This window comes from Nymphalis io, chromosome 6 (genome assembly GCF_905147045.1).
Source record: "Nymphalis io chromosome 6, ilAglIoxx1.1, whole genome shotgun sequence".
In the NCBI taxonomy this organism is placed as follows: Eukaryota; Metazoa; Arthropoda; class Insecta; order Lepidoptera; family Nymphalidae; genus Nymphalis; species Nymphalis io.
In genome coordinates, this window is record NC_065893.1 from 7,492,613 (window position 1) to 7,511,979 (window position 19,367).

The 19,367-nt window shown below is 34.1% G+C and overlaps 1 protein-coding gene across 1 annotated transcript; it reads right to left on the bottom strand.

Moving 5' to 3' along the window:
• Nucleotides 1-8,079: 8,079 nt before the first annotated feature.
• LOC126768949 (uncharacterized) lies at nucleotides 8,080-19,105 on the bottom strand. Its single transcript, XM_050487433.1, has 9 exons — nucleotides 19,066-19,105; nucleotides 18,034-18,178; nucleotides 16,913-17,035; nucleotides 15,243-15,423; nucleotides 14,969-15,042; nucleotides 14,810-14,902; nucleotides 14,201-14,724; nucleotides 8,734-8,809; nucleotides 8,080-8,275 (listed from the first exon to the last, which is right to left on the bottom strand). The coding sequence occupies exons 1-9, from the start codon at nucleotides 19,095-19,097 to the stop codon at nucleotides 8,111-8,113; spliced, it is 1,413 nt and encodes a 470-aa protein (XP_050343390.1). The 5' UTR covers nucleotides 19,098-19,105; the 3' UTR covers nucleotides 8,080-8,110.
• Nucleotides 19,106-19,367: the final 262 nt, after the last annotated feature.

Sequence of the window (19,367 nt, forward strand, 5' to 3'; positions counted from 1 at the left end):
TCGATTGTTCTTTCGCTAGGGATAGCTGTACATATTCTATATTGAAACTGATTAGATTTTTTATATATATAGGCTACATATTCTATATTGAAACTGATTTAGATTTATTTTTTCTATGTAATTGTAAAAAAGGGGTACTATATTATTTTCTCTTGTCTGCTTCTGACGCTGATATTCAGAATCCTTCTGAAAAAGACGAAAATCGAAGAGGCATACATCAGGATATTGATTTTGTACAAATCAAATTTTTAAGTTTTTTAAATGATATATAAAAATGTATATGAAATGCACATATGATTTTTTCGATTATTGACATTGCGAAATAGCTGCTAGTATGATGCCTCCCCGTTGTCTATTTACAGCGCTTTGAAAATGTCAAAAAAATGTGCGCTACATAATTTGCTCATATTTGCCTTTTGGACGGACGTTTATATTGCTTATAAAAATTTAGAAAATAGTTGAAACAGATACCCTGACAGATTTTACAAAGGCAGATCATTTAAATATTGAAAAAAAAAATCCTGTGTCAAATATTAAGTAAAGAATACTACGGCTAAAAAATACTAATGAATATGGTTCATGTTAGATAAACAATAGATAAAGGCGATATCAAAAGTATATTTGTAAGTCTTTGAAGCTCAAAATCAGTCGGCCGTTTTAAATGCCAATTAGTATTCTTTCATTTTCCAGGAGTCATAAAGAATCGAATGAACGCAACTCGAACCATGAGTGAATGACTTATAAGGTCATTTATTACATTTTCACAACTACGTTCCTTCTTTCTTTGTTTCTAGGATGATTTTAAACACCAGCCTCAGGAGGCAAACAAATAATCTAATACCCTTTTTTATTTTTACAAATTTGAAGCACTATTACTCAAAAACTAAGCGACATAGAATTTTAATTAACAGGACTAAATCGATTCGTATTGATCTGAACTTTAATCGAAACATTGGCAAATCATATTATAACAAAATGCTCGCCAACTCTCTCTAGCCTTTTGATACTCTTAATATTAATACTTCTGTATTATATTGTAAAGGGAATTATTATCAATATTTTATACGTTTACTCTAACAGTTGGGACTGCCGTAGAAATTATGCACCTACACTTTAATACGGTATGATATACTTTTATCTTGAAAAGTTGTAAAATATTTTTTAATCATTAATTTCCAATATATTTTCATTTACTTACTACTTTTAATTTTTTTTTTAAAGTACGTAAAGTTGTTGGTCCTGCACTCGAACTCTTTTCGTCGTTTCGAATTTACCGTCCCATCGGATTATGAGAGAAGGGATAATAGAGAGTGCAGTGCATAATTTATCTCGCGTCGTTGGTTAGTCTGGCCACTGAGGCCGAAATCTGTCAAAAGAATCATTTTGTATTTTTTTTAATTTTAAATAATATAATTTAAAATATAAAAACACATTAGTAAATATAAAAAAATAAAATAAATAGTGGTATTTTGTCATGTTTTAAATGATTTAAATTAGCTTATCTTAATATTATCCTCTATTATCTTAGCTTACAGATTATTCTCTTAAGAAGGTTAGCATCTTGATAGTTGCTTCTTTTCAAAAATGCTTCATTTTATTCGCTCCAATAATAGTAATCGACGTGATTGTTAGAAAATTCAGTAAAATAAAAATTTATGTCGCCGGTAGGATGTTTACAAGCGCTGGTAAATATCTGCTACTAATTTATTTATGTTCATATCATTTCATTTATTTACACACATACCTCATTTTTGCACCTTTGTCTGATGTATATTATATTTCCGTGCCAAGTTTTCAATGTAAAATTTTGACGCGTTTTTGTAATGGTGACTACTTGTTGCATTGCAATTTTGCGTATTTTCAAGCATGACTAAATATTATCATTATCACCTGGACATAAGCTTGTAACTGTTCATATTTATACTTATTTTTTTTACTTCTTTTTAAAATTATTTAAGCCAACTTTAATACCTCTGATTTAATTTATATGTTTCCAGATGCGAGGCTACGTGCAGAGTACAGACATTTTCTCGATTGTTTAAATGAGCGTCTACGTATCATGGCGTTGTTGCTTACCTAGTTTGCTTAATTCAACTATCACAAAAAACGCGGAATTCGGTTTGAGATAATAATATTGCGTTAAACAAAATTAAATACTATAAATAATAGTTGTAATAATAAATAACTTTATTCACCAAAAAGAAACAAAGACAAAAAAATAAGGTACAAAACCATAAAAAAGAGTTAACAATACGATATTTGATAATTTGGTGAAAAGGTCGTAGTCTCAGCTAGGCTGCTTTTCAGTCTACGCCTTGTACATATGCTGCCAACACAAACACTACATTCAGTGCAGTAAAAGATAAAAGAAGATAAAATTACTTAAATAATAAAAATTAAAGGAAAGGACAATATTTCATATTGAATAAAAAAAATAAATGAAAATAAAATAATAATAATATATAAAATGTTAAAGCAAATAGAGATATATGTTTTAATAAATTACAATCAAAATAACAATTAAGTATTGAAGTTTAGTTACACACATTTGTCCAGACACATTGCGTCTTTTGCATAGATAGAAGCCATTGCTTGCATTGTGCCTTAAACTTATTTTGGAGGTGGGATATCGTTCCAACACTTAGAAGCTGCGAAACGAAAGCTACTTCTAAATGCTTGCAAATGTGGTCTAGGCAGTACTAGTCGCGGAACTCGGCTCAATCTACAATTAGATTCATTTATTTCAGACCATTTAAGTTTATCCGCCAAATAATTGGAAATTATACGATATTTTAAGGTGAAAGTGATATTATTTAATTTAAGTGTACGGTGATTTTTCATATTTAATATATTCTTGGAAATTAAATAAGGTGTAATATGCGAATGTCGAGGTATATTGTAACAAAATCTTAGACCAGAGTTTTGTATCCTCTGTCTTTTCCTTTCAGTTTTTTTATGAAGGCAGGATCCATAAAGAACATCACAGTAGTCCAACTGAGATAGAACTAAGGATTCCACAAGTTTTGATCGCACTGATTCACTCAAAAATGGTCTAAACTTATAAATAATTTTGAGTAAAGCGTAACACTTCGAAGTAACAGATGATATGTGTTCTTCAAATCGCTTACATAGCCAATGCGCCACCAACCTTGGGAACTAAGATTTTATGTCCCTTGTGCCTGTAATTACACCGGCTCACTCACCCTTCAAACCGGAACACAACTATATCAAGTATTGTTGTTTTACGGTAGAATATCTGATGAGTGGGTGGTACCTACCCAGACGAGCTTGCACAAAGCCCTACCACCAGTAAAGATACTATAGAATTAATTATTTTTAAGATGCTCTCGGCGGAAAGTTCTGTAAAATCACATCCAGAATAAATCGGTTGGTTATACTTATTTATAATGCTACTATTATGTGAAACACTAGGTACTGAGTCAAGGAATGCTTTATTTATTATATTTGGATCACATAGATGAGCTGGAATTATGTTATTGTGAGTGCCTAAAAACTTTTTAAGTTCACCGTGCATTTTTTTTTTCGGATTATTAATGAATTTATAAATTTTATTTGTGAAATACAAAGATTTTTTTTTTGAGTTACCTCAAATGCAGTGTTACTCAATTGTTTGTATGCATTTATATCACGATCAGAGTTCGTTTTTTTAGCAATATTACAAGCCTTATCTCTATCTATCATCATTGCTTTAATGGTATCTGTATTCCATGGGGAAGGGGGATATTTGAAACGCTTAGTTTTCAAAGGAACAAAATGATTGAAAAGGCCCAGAATTAAAAAATTAATACACTCTACCATAGCATCGAAATGGTCAAACTGTAATATCATATCCCAAGGTGTAATATATGAAGCGAACTGGTATGTATCAAGATCAAAATTATTAAATGGTCTGTACTGAATAACTCTTGGAATTGGTTTATTTACTTCCAGAGATACAATTGCCGTGATAAAAGCTTTTTTTTTCACTCAAATCACTCAAATTATCGTTATATTAAACAATAATTTCATTTATATTTAAGCTATCATTACAACAGATAACATCTATTAGAGAGCTAGATGTATTCGTGACTCGAGTAGGTTTGTTAACTATTTGATTCAATTTATATTCCGCTATTAACGTTAAAAATTCATTTTGAGAAATATCATGCGAATTTTTTAAATCAATGTTTATATCCCCCGTTACAAATACGTATTCATATTTTGGTGTTAAAAATGATAGATTGTCATCTAGCGTAAATAAATGCTAAAACTAAATTTAGGAGATGACTCCTACAACAATTATGCATCTTTTAATCTTAATTTTAAACCACTGTTGCTCAAGTGCCGAAGAATCCAGTGGCAATACTTTTACTCTCAAATTTGAACGTATGTATGCGCCTACTCCTCCTCCTCTAGATTGCGAACCTGATCGTGGTTCATGAAAAAAATTATAGCTTGGGATATGTAATTTTTTAGCGTGACATTCTCAGATAGCCATGTTTCCGTAATAGTAATTATGTCTGGATCAAAATATTTTATAGTGTGTGATAATTCGTCTCTTCCAGTATTTAGTGATTGAGCACAGATAATTTTAACTTTGTAACTTTTTTACCCATTTTATAGGATTAAGCGTAAATATATATATAAATTTACATAATAAAAAATACCATAACTTTTCCTTCTTAAAATGTTCGCGTGAAATATTTTCCTCATAATAATTGCATTATATTTAAATTGAACGATATCAATTTCGCAATTGCCTCTAAAAGAATCAAAAATAATATTTGTGTAAGTGGTCACCAACGCCCATAGACATTGGCATTGTAAGAAATGTTAACCATCGCTTACATCACCAATGCGCCACCAACCTTGGGAACTAAGATGTTATGTTTCTTGTGTCTGTAATTACACTGGCTCACTCACCCTTCAAACCGGAACACAACAATACCAAGTACTGCTATTTTGCGGTAGAAAATCTGATGAGTGGGTGGTACCTACCCAGACGAGCTTGCACAAAGCTCTACCACCAGTGCCATTTGGTGCCATTTGGGATTGATGTTATCTGTTTTTCATCCTATATACACATTCTAAATCATTGGGTAGAATCGACATTACCGTGGTTTTCGATATTAGACATACAGTAACAGCTAGGTTTTCATTAGGAGTTTGTGTAACACCGCATATCTCCAAGTTATTGATACGATCTTTTTGGTCCCTTTTATTTATTTCATTTTGTAAGATTAAATCAGATAATTTCTGTTCTATTTTTTCGATTCTTTGACCCTGATGTTTAACTTCTAAGACTTTTGTTTGTAATTCAAATAAATCATTTTTCATCTCCATGACACAAGATTGTAGCTTTTTGAATTCATTATCTTGTTCCTTGTGTCTCGCATTTATTTCTGCGCAAAAGATTCTTATTTCTGTTAATATTAAATTATTAAAGTTTTTGTTTCTCTCTTCTTGACTACTTGACGTAGTTTGTGGTATAGGCGACTTGTTACTATGAGATGAAGTGTTGATATCCTTATTACTTACACTCTGCACTCTTTTAGAACTTGTTTTGCAAGTTGAATACTTCCATGTAGATCTAGCGTTATTCGAATCACTGAAACAAACAGCTACAACTATTGCACTTAATACGTTTTTGCCCAACTCCTATGTTGACCTTACATATCTCACATGTATTAACCATCTTTTGAATTAATTATTTTTAAAAATTATCGTGAAAATAAATGTCTGGTAATTCGGGGTTTGAACCATCAACTTCTACGAATATAGTACCAGAGCCGTTACCAATGCGCCAGACGTTAGCTAGAAGACTATAGCGAAAATATGCAATACTGTTCTGTCACTTATGATGTTTACAGAGTACAGTAACTTTGATACTTATATTGTGTTTTAAGACGGTAGACAAATAATTATCTACACTGATCTCCGAACCACAAAACTATATGGATGTTATTTATAATGTTCACAATTTTTAACACTATTTTATTAATGATTACGTGAAACATTTCACTCAACATATATAACAGCCAATTTTTTTATACTAAGTCACTAATTTGCTGGAAATATTTTTTTTATTCGAGGAGCACTAAACTTTTACTGCGTACACTGTGGTGGTAGCACCCGCACTCCCTGCATCATATGTATCTTGTGTTATTGATTTCGATGCAAAATTTATCTAAAGCAACTCGTTATATATTGTTAGCACTTTATTAAATTAAATAATAATAAAATTAGATCTAGCCCTTAATTGTCATTATGGAAGAGGACAACTGGCATGGTAGCGGTTTTTTTATAAAAATGGAGGAACTAACAAATTAATTATTTTTTGTATTAAGATTATATCGGAGAATAAATAACGTTATATTGACAACGGTGTCTTATTTCTGACCATAAAAAAAATGTCTATAATTGAAATAAAGTGGATTTCCAGGTTATTTTTTAATATTTAAGTTAAAATGGTGTTACATCTCTGAATGCTTCAAATGAACAGACAACAGCGCATAAATATTGTAACACTGGGTTGGATGTCAATGCAGCTGTTGTGTAATAAAAGCGATGCAGCCGTAGTGTCGAATCCGGCAAAAGGAATGCATGGCGCAACCATGCGTGACCAATGCAGTTCAAGGACAGCTGAATAATGAAAGCAGTGATTTAATATGTAATTAATACAGAAATGACCTAGTCTTAATGACTATGTTTTTGATGCATGAAGCTTAGTAATTTCCATAAAATGTATATTATTATAGTAACTAATAATGCTTTAATTACTTATTGATACTAATTTATACATTTTTATAGTATAGATAAGCGGACGAGCATATGGGCGGCCTGATGGTAAGTGGCCAACGTCTCATCACCACGCCAATCGCGTCACCAACGCTCATAGACATTAGCATTGTAAGAAATGTTAACCATCGCTTACATCGCCCATGCGCCACCAGACTTGGGAACTAAGATGTTATGTCCATTGAGCCTGTAATTAATCTGGCTTACTTACCCTTCCAACTGGAACACAACAATACTAAGTAATGCTGTTTTGCGGTAGAATATCTGATGAGTGGGTGATACCTACCCAGACGAGCTTGCACAAAGCCCTACCACCAGTAAAAATAAGTAGGTATTAAATAATTGAGAATGTTCTGAATTACTTAAAGATATTTTTTATTCTTACTAAAATATATATATTTATTTATTTCAATGAACAATGTACTAAATGGGACCAAGATATTTGTATTGATTTTATGACATGTATTATTTATTTACATTATGAACTATTTAATGATGTTAGCTTGTAATAAATCAAATATTTTGGTTTTATATATAATATAAGTATATTACAGGACTTTCAATGCATGACAATGTCCTGCTTTCGCCTAATTTCCGAGGTAAAGGCCACCAGCTGACAACTAGTGTTGCGTTTCGATTCAGCTATATGGCTAGATATTTTCCTTTTGCATACGTACAATTTGAATTCTCATCATTTGTTAAGTTCTGCAGTCTGGTAATAAAAGAAACCTTTCTTTATATGCAAATGTTAATATACTTATTTGTCATCACTTTTACTATTTATTTTATATAGATAAAATAATAACAAAATACTAACCTAATACGGGCCTATTATTAGGTTCAGGTTAAGTAGTATAAAGTCTTAATCTGAAACAACTATTTATATATTATTTTATCTACATAAAAGAGGCATTATATACAGTTATTTGCAATAAGTGTTTATTTTTCATAAGTAAAATCTAATTGTTACTACTTTATAACTATTTCTGAATCAAATCGTTCTGGAGACACCCTTGTATGTTAAGTAATATTTCTATGTTTAGAAGTATTCTATAGGTATTTGGAATATTTAGTTGAATTAAAAGCAAATATTCCAAATACCTTTATCAAATAATTGTGTCATATCTCCTTATGTAAAAGATACATTTAAAAAAAATTAAATAGTTGGTAAATCACTAAATATACCTATTGATTATTCTAGAACACAAAAATTGAAGATGCGTTTAATTTCATTTAAATTTTGTTTCTTGTGCTTTAGAATAATCAATATATTTTAATTTATTTAAGAAATATTAGATTTACAACAAAGGAACTATATGTTTGAGTTAGTGAGGTGTGGAACGTATAGCAGTTGTGCGAGGTTGCTGCGCGCGTATCGGCCGCGCTGCTGCGGCGCGCCGTGTCCGGGGCGCCCCCACAGAGAAGCCCACGTCGTGTGATGTCGCCGGACGCTCTCCGCAGAATCACGGCGACACTCCTACAATAATGCACTCATGCAAAATGTTTAATGTAATTATTCGGTTAAGTATTTCAACTAATTAATCTCTTAGAATCATATTTTTGAAATATTTGAGATAGGAACTACATTTCTATTAAAAAAAGATAGAAAATAGAACTTTAAAAGCACATTTGGATCTTTTAATGAAAAAAATAACCCGATCAGTATATTTATACATGTACATTCATCGGAAAGACCTACGAGAAAATCAGTAAAAAGTAATTTTAATTAAATGAAAAAAGTTTTTAAATTAAATTGATATACCCTAATAAGAAATGATAATTATATGATATAGAGCTAGAATATAATATAAGACAAAACACGTAATGTTTTGATAACATTAAATTTCTACAAAAATGTTTTATTACAAATAATAATCCAACGTATATTTTGCATAAACTTCATACCCACAAAATATCGTTTTATCTGATTCTTACCTTTTGTTTTTCACTTTTTATTCGTATTTGATGTTTTAATTCCTTTAAATAGTTTACATCCATAAGCTCCCGCCATCTGATGATAAGGAACGTAATCATTAACTATTTCTATGTACATGCGATGTCTACATACAAAAGTAAAATTTAACATACATACTTAATACTAAAAGTTTTTAAATATATTATTGACATTCCGATTTGATATGTATTTGCGATATTTTAAGCAAAAAATAATAATTCGTATATATCATTCCATATGTAATAAAAGAAAATTAATAAATAACAATTCTTGTACTTTATGACACAATCATTTTCAATCAATAAATTACTTAAGATTTTATTAATATGTACTACCATATTTCCCGGCGATAATCATATATCTTCCGAATGACATGACCTTTGATAGAAAGCTGTGATATCAGCTTTATTTTAAGTTTAAGTATTATTGATGTAGAAATATTAATTAGAATAATAGATTTTTTTTACAAATGTTTACAAAATATCTAAAATTTTTACTTCATATTTTAAATAATAAGATTAGATCTTATGCCTATGAGATGGCCTAGTGGTTAGAACGCGTGAATCTTAACCGATGATCGTTGGTTCAAGCCCGCGCAAGCACCACTGAATTTTCATGTGCTTAATTTGTGTTTATAATTCATCTCGTGCTTGACGGTGAAGGAAAAACATCGTGAGGAAACCTGCATGTGTCTAATTTCATTGAAATTATGCCACATGTGTATTCTACCAAACCGCATTGGAGCAGCGTGGTGGAATAAGCTTCAAACCTTCTCCTCAAAAGGGAGAGGAGGCCTTAGCCCAGCAGTGGGACATAAAAAGGCTGTTACTATTGTGCCTAAGCTAAATATTTTAACAAAAATGAATTTTTAAATTATCATTAAATTTGAAATAACATCTGACTTTTTTACACATTTTTGACAATATATCATAAAAATTTAATTGCACTTCATGAAGTGTTTGAGAACATCGCTTCTAAAGTGTTCTTCAGATACATATTGTTAAATAAATGTTTTTGATAAATAAAGATATGTTAATATAAAGACTATATAAAATAGGTAAAAAAAAAGATTTTGAAATTCATTTCAAATATTTAAATTTTAAATACATATATTCAAATTTAATTGATTATTAATTAATATAATTAAGTTTTTGATAATGTCAAAACACAAGGGCAACGGCACTATGGAAAGGTTATGAAACATATAAAACTTGGATTTTTATAAAATTAACTAACTCGTATGGTTGGTTGGTTATTTCTTCACGACAAACTCATCCTAATTTTAAAATCACGTTATGAAACATGGCTATGGCAAAAATGAGTTATTTCTAATGTGTTCGTTTGGGAAATTTATTAATAAAGTGTCTCCAACATTGCATGTTTGCCTTCGCGTGACTTTAACATGATTTAACATGTGAAATATTACACAAAAATGACATAAAATATTTTCTTTGATTTATTGGATTATTAAGTTATTTTATTATTCGTTCGTTGATCTAAGTGTGATTGTTTTGAAATTTATTTTGTTTATATTTTGTGGATTGAACAATTGAACAATCTAGAAACAACGTAGAAAACTCATTTTTGTTCTATATTTGAAAAGTATATAATTGTTCAAATAGTTGCAATAATTTTAACTGATTTCCAATAACCTTGAGACTGAAAATGTTCACTAAAATTGACAATAAGATTGTACATTTCACAAATCTCGCATCTCACGAGTGTACAAGTATAAAATATCTTAGCCCGCTTGAAAACGACGTATATTATTTTACTATAAATATAAATTGCATTAAGAGTCACCAGAACGTAAAAATACAAAATTTTTGCTAAAATATTAAATTAAATTGAAATTTGTAGAAATGTATTCTGATGACTTTGTTTATTATACCTATATCATTACTGCTTTAATTGTTACCACATTACATAAATTTTAAGTCAATCAATCAATCAATCAACAGCCAATCGTTGTCCACTGCTGAACATAGGCCTCTCCCAAGGTGCGCCAAAGCTCCCTGTCCTCCGCCTTCCGCATCCAGTTGGTGCCCGCCACCTTCTTAAGGTCGTCGGTCCACCTGGCTGGAGGGCGCCCTACGCTGCGCTTGCCGATTCGCGGTCTCCACTCTAGGACTCGTCTGCTCCAACGGCCATCGGTCCTACGACATACGTGACCAGCCCACTGCCACTTCAGCCTGCTAATTTTGCAAGCTATGTCGGTGACTCCGGTTCTTTTCTGGATAATCTCATTTCTGATCTTATCCTTCAAAGATACTCCGAGCATAGCTCGGAGTGAGCATAGCTCGCTCCATAGCACGCTGAGCGACTTTGAATTTGTGGTCTAGTCCCGCAGTTAGTGTCCACGTTTCGGCACCGTATGTCATGGCAGGTAAGACGCATTGGTTGAAGACTTTCGTCTTCAAACATTGCGGTATAGACGACTTGAGGACTTGACGAAGGTTGCCAAATGCTGCCCATCCCAAGCGAATTCTTCGATCGGCTTCCTTCTCGAAGTTGTTCCTACCGACTTGTATTATCTGTCCTAGGTAGGTATATTCACTAACAACTTCGAGAGGTTTCCCCTCGACGTATATCGGTCCCGGCACGACATGCCTATCGAACATGACCTTGGTCTTGTCCAAGTTTATACCGAGACCGACACACCGGGAAGACTCGCCTAGGCTACGCAGCATTTCGGTGAGTTGTTCCAGCGACTCTGCTATGATGACGATATCGTCGGCAAATCGAATATATATATAATACCTAGTCCAATCCAGCGTCTTGAAAACGTCTTCCAACGCGTTGGTGAACAGTTTCGGGGATATTACATCCCCCTGTCTCACCCCTCTGCGCAGTTGGATCGCCTTCGTCTTACAGTCCTGGATGTGGACAGTCATTGTAGCGGCGTTGTACAGACATCTCGGTGCCTCGATATATCTCCAATCGATATGACATCTCTGCAATGAGTCGAGCACTGCCCAGGTTTCGATGGAGTCGAAGGCTTTCTCGTAGTCCACAAATGCCATACACAGCGGCTAATTGTACTCTTCGGTCTTCTGCACAATTTGCCGAACAGTATGGATGTGGTCCACGGTGCTGTAGCCTGATCGAAAGCTGGCTTGCTCTGGGGGCTGGAACTCGTCAAGTCGTCTGGCGAGACGGTTCGTGACGACTCTTGAGAACAGCTTATACACGTGACTCAGGAGGGAGATAGGTCTGTAGTTTTTCAAGAGGGTTTTATCACCTTTCTTGAAAAACAGTACCACCTCACTCCCGCTCCACGTTTCCGGGGTCTTGCCATGTTGGATGACGGAATTAAAGAGGCTTGCTAGCTCTTTCAGGACCGGAGTCCCACCTGCCTTAAGCAACTCTGTTGTGATTCCGCCATCTCCCGGAGCTTTATTGTTTTTAAGCTGTTCTAGAGCCGCCCTAATCTCGCCTTGGTCAACGACCGGGAGCTCCTCGGAGTAATGGCGCATAAGAGGGGCGCGCTGGTCATCAATACTGATTCCCACGGGTTTATCCGATCTTGAAGAGAACAACTGCCCATAAAACCTCTCTACTTCTCCGACAATCTCAGGCCTAGAGGTAACGACCCCACCATTTTCAGTTTAAAGTTTTGTCAGACGCGGTCTCCCAAACTTGCGAGCGAAAACTTTCGATCCCCGATTTTGCTCAATCGCAGCCTTGATGGCACGGGTATTGGAGCGTCGGAGATCGCGTCGCGTCAGCGTTTTTATTATTCGATTTAAGGCCTTATCTGACAAAAACGATGGTAGTTCTCGCCGTTTTCTCATGAGCTCGATTGTTTCAGCAGAGAGTTTTGGTGCGTTGTCTCTTCTCTGTGGCGGAAAACACTTGCGGGATGTGTTTTGCAGTATTTTGACCAGCGTGTCGGTTCTCTCATCAATGCTGCTTATGGTTTCCAACGCGGTGAATTGATTTTGAAGTTCCATTTGGAACTTTTCGGAGCCTTGAGCAGCTTGGAGCATGGTAGGTCGGAGAGTAGACCTCATCATTCTCGATGTTTCGGCTTTTAAGTTGATATTTAGAGTGCCTCGAACCAAGCGGTGATCACTTCCGGTATTAAACCTGTTGATCACTGAAACATCTCTAAATATGTGCCTTTTATTCGAAATGATAAAGTCTATCTCGTTCCTTGTCACGTTATTGGGGCTTCGCCAGGTCCACCTCCTCTGAGGCTTCTTTTGAAAGAAAGAATTCATCAAAAAAAGCCCCTGCGCTTCGAGAAAGTTTACCAGCATTCGCCCCCTGTGATTTCTGCAGCCCAAGCCGTAAGGTCCGATTTTCGATTCACCGCTATCTTGTACTCCTACTTTAGCATTAAAGTCTCCCATAACAACATTGTAGTGGGCCTTCGAGGTGTCGTTGAGGGCCTTTGCGATGTCCTCGTACATCGCTTCGACCACATCATCAGAGTATGTCAAAGTTGGCGCATATACCTGTACGAGGTGATGGTCCAGCCTCATCGAGCGTCCATTGTACGTTGCCATGTGCAGTCGTTTTATACGGTAGCCTACCGTGAACCGGTGATTCTTAGCACCCCCTGCCCTGCCGATACCGCGACCGCTACCTTGGTCGGGCCTAGCGGGCTTGCCGGTAACTGGGGGCCTTTTTTTGGGCGCATCTGCCATTAAGGGGGGGGTTTGCCCATACTCGCCGCGCTGGGCAGGCGTGTTGGCGAGCGCAGTAGGGGGGTAAGATGTTTATGGGGGAGGGACGCTGCTGCCCATCCCCCCTTTTCCCTGTCCCTCAGTCGCCTCTTACGACACCCGAGGGATGAGATTGGGGGAGTACTATTCTAAGCCGGTACTCCACGGCAAAATTTTAAGTAAGTCATCTTTATTGATATTGTAAATGCGGAAGGAGCTCTGTTTGTCTGTCTGTTATGTTGTCACGGTTATGCCATTTGTTACAGAGCAAGCTTGAACACCAAGGACGGGCATACGAGTTAAGGATTGTATGCAAAGTCCGACGGTGCTGTACTCTATCAGGGTAGAAATGTAGTGACTAATATTTTGGCTTTACGGTACTTCGAGAATTCTCAGAGATACAAGTTACCTTTCATCGTTAAAGCCAACACAAAATAACTAATGAATACGTTGCAGTCCAACAGTTTTTATACTAACTACCGCTGCTTCCTAATAAAGTTATTATATAATATTTTACATCTATTATTCGAATAGATAATTATTATTTTTCGTCAAATGGCAGATTTTAAAGAAAATTCATTACATTACCTGAATTAAACTAGATAACTAGGTAAATATATTACGAGCATGTGAGTAGGTTTAGTGTTTATCGAAGGTAGGTAAAATAAGATTACTGATACTTCAACTTAAATTCTTCTACAGTCGACCACAACCATTTATATTACCTATCGATTTGGCACTGAACTAACTTGTTGCTTATTGTATATTTTATACATACTCGCATGACTGCTCCTGAGGTCGTGTGACATCGCTCGAAGGCAGAGTTCGAGCACCAACGCGCCTACTTCTTGCTAACAATGGAACAAGCTCTATGCCTCCAGTCGCATGTAATATCGTAGCCTCTGGCGTTAGTTTTTTGTCTACGGAATTACTTTCTCTATTGCGCTCTTCATTATCAGAAATTCTTCGAATTACTCTGTCTCCATTTGATAATCTTTTGACAAATTTACTCTTATTCGACCTTCGTTTTTGTCTGCCGTTTTTGTTAGAAATATATATATGTTCTTTGCCTCCACTTTTAAATTTAGCATCAGTACAGTCATCACGATCTAGGCTTGATTGTTTACCGGGTATGTCAGGTAACTTTTCAACGCTGGAATGTTTTATATTTTCTTTATTTGTTATCTCATCTTCTTTGGTACAATCGTCCACTGTCTTTACTTTAGGTAAAGTAAGCGACGACCTTTTATGTCGCTTGTGTTCACCTCTTAATATATTAAAAATTTCATTATTTGTCCAACCCTAAAAATTATTATTCCGAATTAAAGTTATTGGATTATCTTATTCTAGCAAATTAATCATACAAAATATATTATTATTTATTTACCATAGACTTAGAGAAATTTAAGCCAATATCTCGAGGGTTCCTCCAAATCGTCCCACCTGGTCCTGGCTTGCCCCAAGGTCCATCCATCGTTTGCTGAAAATTCAAAAAATAATTTCAATATCAAATTAAAATTTCTAAAATAATATAACATTTTGTTACCATTTTGCGCTCGTATTCCAAATTGCGTCTTATACCTTCTTGTATTGATTTCTGCCTCTTATCAACCATTTCATCTGAAATGTAGATAACGTTGAAAAACAAATAACCATTAAACTATATATTTTTATATTTAATTAATTTCATAAAATTTATAACACATTATGATTTTTTTAAAACTGAACTGAACTGAATACGAACTGAACCTATGTAATATATGAAAAATTAACTATGATGTTGTGAACGTTACTCGGTATCTTAACATCTTTTGTAAAACCTAGAATTTGTTTATAGGCCTGTTGCTGGTTAGGCGTTTGCTTATATCTTATGTCATTGTCAACAGTCTGCCGCAAAACATCGGCGTAGCAAAGTTGTGGATCCTCGCGGAGACGCAGCGGCGTGCTTCGGTGTCGACGAGGCGATGACCACATCCGGCAAGGCTCGTGAGCAGCTGTACCCTGAAATTTTAACCATGTATTTACGATTATAACGACAGGTCAAAAACAATTAAATTGTTATGACGAGCTGGTTGGCGCGGTTGGTGGATACTTGCCTGTCACGCCGAAGGTTGTGGGTTCGATTCCCACCCAGGACAGATATTTGTGTGCATGAACATGTCTGTTTGTCCTGAATCTTGGTATAATTATCTATATGAGTATGTATTTACAAAAGAAAAATAATATATGTAGTATATCAGTTGTCTGTTTTCCATAGTACAAGCTCTGTACAAGCTTAATTTGGGATCAGATGGCCGTGTGTGAAAAATGTCCCAGGATATTAAAAATTAAATTAAATTACTAGTTATTTACCACGCAATAATGATATTTATATAGTTGCTCAAATCTGCAGAAATAAAAACATTTATGTTTATCAAGATAAGATGGTATTCGATTATGTATGAAGGTGAATCAATTTTTCATTTTTTAGTGAATATTTTAATTTTTTTGATGAAGTAACACATATGACCTTAAGTAAAATTTACAATTAACAGAAACTCGGTACATTCTTTATATTAGCACACTTAAAGTATTCATATTATGTCACTCTCACCCAACGGTTAAGCCTTATAGACGGAATGTGACCCTTGCCTTATACAGATTGATTGCAGCACTTACTTGATTACAATCATTATCTCCCCAAGCATTGATGACGAGGCACAATGTGTTTTTGAAATCATATTTTATGTAAATAGATCGGCCTAAAGTTCAAAAGTTGAATTTGACTTAAGTATAATTCTAAATAATATTATAAACGCGAAAGTTAATTTGTTTGTTACGTCATAACCACTAACCGATCATGTGTAATACTTGCCTCCTACCCCACGCATGAACGAAGCCACGGGCGGAAATTATGTGTAACTATACTATATATAATTACTATAAACAATTATACTTCATATTTATTTTGTTATTATATTTATTTTATAACAAAGTAAAATTATATATTTATTAAATTTTAATTTAAAAGCAAACAGTTTCAATGTTAAAATAATAATGTTTCATAATTATAATTTGATTAAGCCGAAAATAGATCTTAAAAACGAAAATTATGAAATATTTTGCCTTGGCATTCGTATAATACATAATAAATAGAGATGCAAAAATTGCTAACGGAATTAGAAGATTCTAATTTTATTTATTGCAAATATGAAAGGATGTACAAAAGTGACAAAATATCAATAATGATAATATGTCGTGTTGTTCTCGAATTAAAAAATAGGGGTTAATGCAAATAATGGGTGTCGTAAAACAATAGAATATTTTTTTAGCCATATCCTTCAATCGAACATGGAAGCGTCTCCAAAGAGGCTTGTAGCCTAATGCTCAAAAAAGAGCGGGTTTAAAATTTAATCATGTATTGTGTGTGTCGTAATACTCCTTATAAACTGTAAACCATTTCTATAACGTTGTTGATTAAAAGTAAAAATAAAAAAACTTGATTAACTACCTTAAGTTCATCTTCAGGGTAGATACCAAAAGCGCGGAGATTGCAAAATCGTACGCTGCGAAGATTGGGCGCGCCGCCGCCTGCGCGACCCCACGGCTCATACGACGCCAGCTCTAATCGGGCCTAAGATATTTTTTTATTCTTTTATTTTTATTAAGATAATAGCTGGAATGAACTATTGGTTAGAACACGTCAATTTTATCTAAAGATTTTAGTTTAAACCCGGTTAAAATCCACTAACTTTTCATGTGCTTAATTAGTGTTCATAATTCACCTAATATCTGGCGCTGAACGAAAACTTCCACCAACCCGCATTGGAGCAGCGTGGTGGAATAAGCTCCAAACCTTCTCCTCAAAATGAGGAGAGGAGGTCTTTAGCCCAGCAGTGGGACATTCACAGGCTGTTTCGGTCAGAACGAAAACTTCTTGAAAAAACTGGTATATGTCGGATGAATTTTTTCCATACGTGTACAACCCACATTGAAGCAGCGTGGTGAAATAAGCTTAAAACAACCTCAAGAGCATAAAAGTCATTTGCTCAGCAGTAGGATATTTTCAGACTACTTTGCTTGTATTACAATACCAAAACTTGAAAGACAATGTTAATAAGACTTAATTATTAGAAAAACAAATAGTATTAATGTTTATATACTTAAAAAAAAACAGAATAATATTTGACCATATTACAAAACGCTTCAAATAAACATTAGTTTCTTATAATTCTTTGGCTTTCTCTACCTATTGCAGAAAATAAACAACTAGCGGTTATGTTATTTTCTTCAACTTGTCGATTTTATGTAAAACTTCTCATAACCTATTGGTAATAGAAAAAGCTGTTCTCAACATTTTTAAAAAATGTTTTTTTGTCGGTAAAGATATCAATTTATAAATCTTGTAGTTTATTACTATTTTAGTTAAACTAAATTAAATCAAATAAAAATACGATGGCCCAAAAAATGTAAATAAATTATTTAATTCACTTAAAAAGTGATATTTCGTACTTTAAAAAAATCATAGATGTTTTATGTATAATTAAAGCTAAAATTGGATGATACCCAAAAAAGTATTTTATAATTTGAAATACGAAAGACACCTTGGAAGTTGAAAATACCTGCGCATACCTGTTTTTGTAGTTCAAACTTCTCCTTAGACCGTTGTTCACGTCTTTCCTTAGCAAGCCGTTCACCCTCAGTACGAGTTTGTTCAGCTCGTAGTCGCTCCCGAGCCCGTCTTCGCGCCGAACCAGAAGACACAGCACTTAATTTCCTACGAGTTGGTGGTCTTAACATTATTTTTTTAAACTTATGGATACTAAATTTTTTTGTTTAACTACGGTAGCTAAATTATATTAAATTATGCCTGTGAATTAAAGAAAACATTTAAGAATACAATGTTTAACTTTTTGTTTTGTGAAACTTTAATACATTAATTAAAACATACTCTTGAGATTAGCCATCTGTGCATTAAATATGTGAGAGTGCTCACACTCTCTATTTCCATTATTTTCGACTGGAAATCTGCTCGATGCAGGGCCAAGCAATTTATGTGCTTTCCGAACACGTGAGGTTAACACCCATAATTTCTTAATTTCGGGTAGCTTGTGATAATTTTCTAATAGAAAACAAAACCAATGATTATATAAACCCGACATATTCCGGATCTGGAGCCGAACAAGTAAGCCACTAAGCCTACAAGGCTTGACAGTTATTTACACTTTTAATAAAATTGGTAATAGCCCGTGAATGTCCCACAGCTGGGCTGTCCGTGAATGTCCTCTCCTTTTTTGAGGAGAAGGTTTTGAAGCTTATTCCACCACGCTGCTCCAATGCGGGTTGGTGAAATACACATGTGGCAGAATTTCAGTGAAATTAGATACATGCAGGTTTCCTTACGATGTTTTCCTTGACCGTCAAGCACGAGATGAATTACAAACACAAATTAAGCACATGAAAATTCAGTGGTGCTTGCCCGCGCTTGAACCCAGTGAAGTTTACACGTTCTTACCACTGGGCCATCTCGGCCGTTCATCGTTATTACAATTATGATACACTTAATATAAAGATTATGTACTTATATTAAAATAAACGAAATATTGATCCATTAAACAAACATTAAAAAATAATGTGACTCAGTTCTTTAAATATTTAACTTACCTTCGTAGTCGACGTGAATGTAAAGCAATCATTTATACATAAGGGTAGAAAAACGGCACTAAGATGACAAACTTACAAATATGCAGATAATTTATATATAAATAATCTTATTACTTACATAATAAGTAAGTTCAATATTAATTATTTTGCACAATATGGTTGGTAGTTTACTATAATTGTTGGTAGCGTTTTAATGTCAATTTTTGTATGCAATAAAAGGAAGCCACTAAAAGCACTGATTGTGACCATACGATGATGGCTTACAACTGCGAACTTGGTATAAGGAATAAGTAAATATAAAT

Excerpts from the sequence above, each read along its gene's own strand:
- LOC126768949 (XM_050487433.1), bottom strand. The coding sequence starts at position 19,097 with ATGATTGCTTTACATTCACGTCGACTACGAAG. Across the intron at positions 18,179-19,065 it reads CATTCACGTCGACTACGAAG|GAAATTAAGTGCTGTGTCTT; the intron begins GTAAGTTAAATA and ends ACCAACTCGTAG. Across the intron at positions 8,276-8,733 it reads TAAAAAGTGAAAAACAAAAG|GAGTGTCGCCGTGATTCTGC; the intron begins GTAAGAATCAGA and ends GCATTATTGTAG.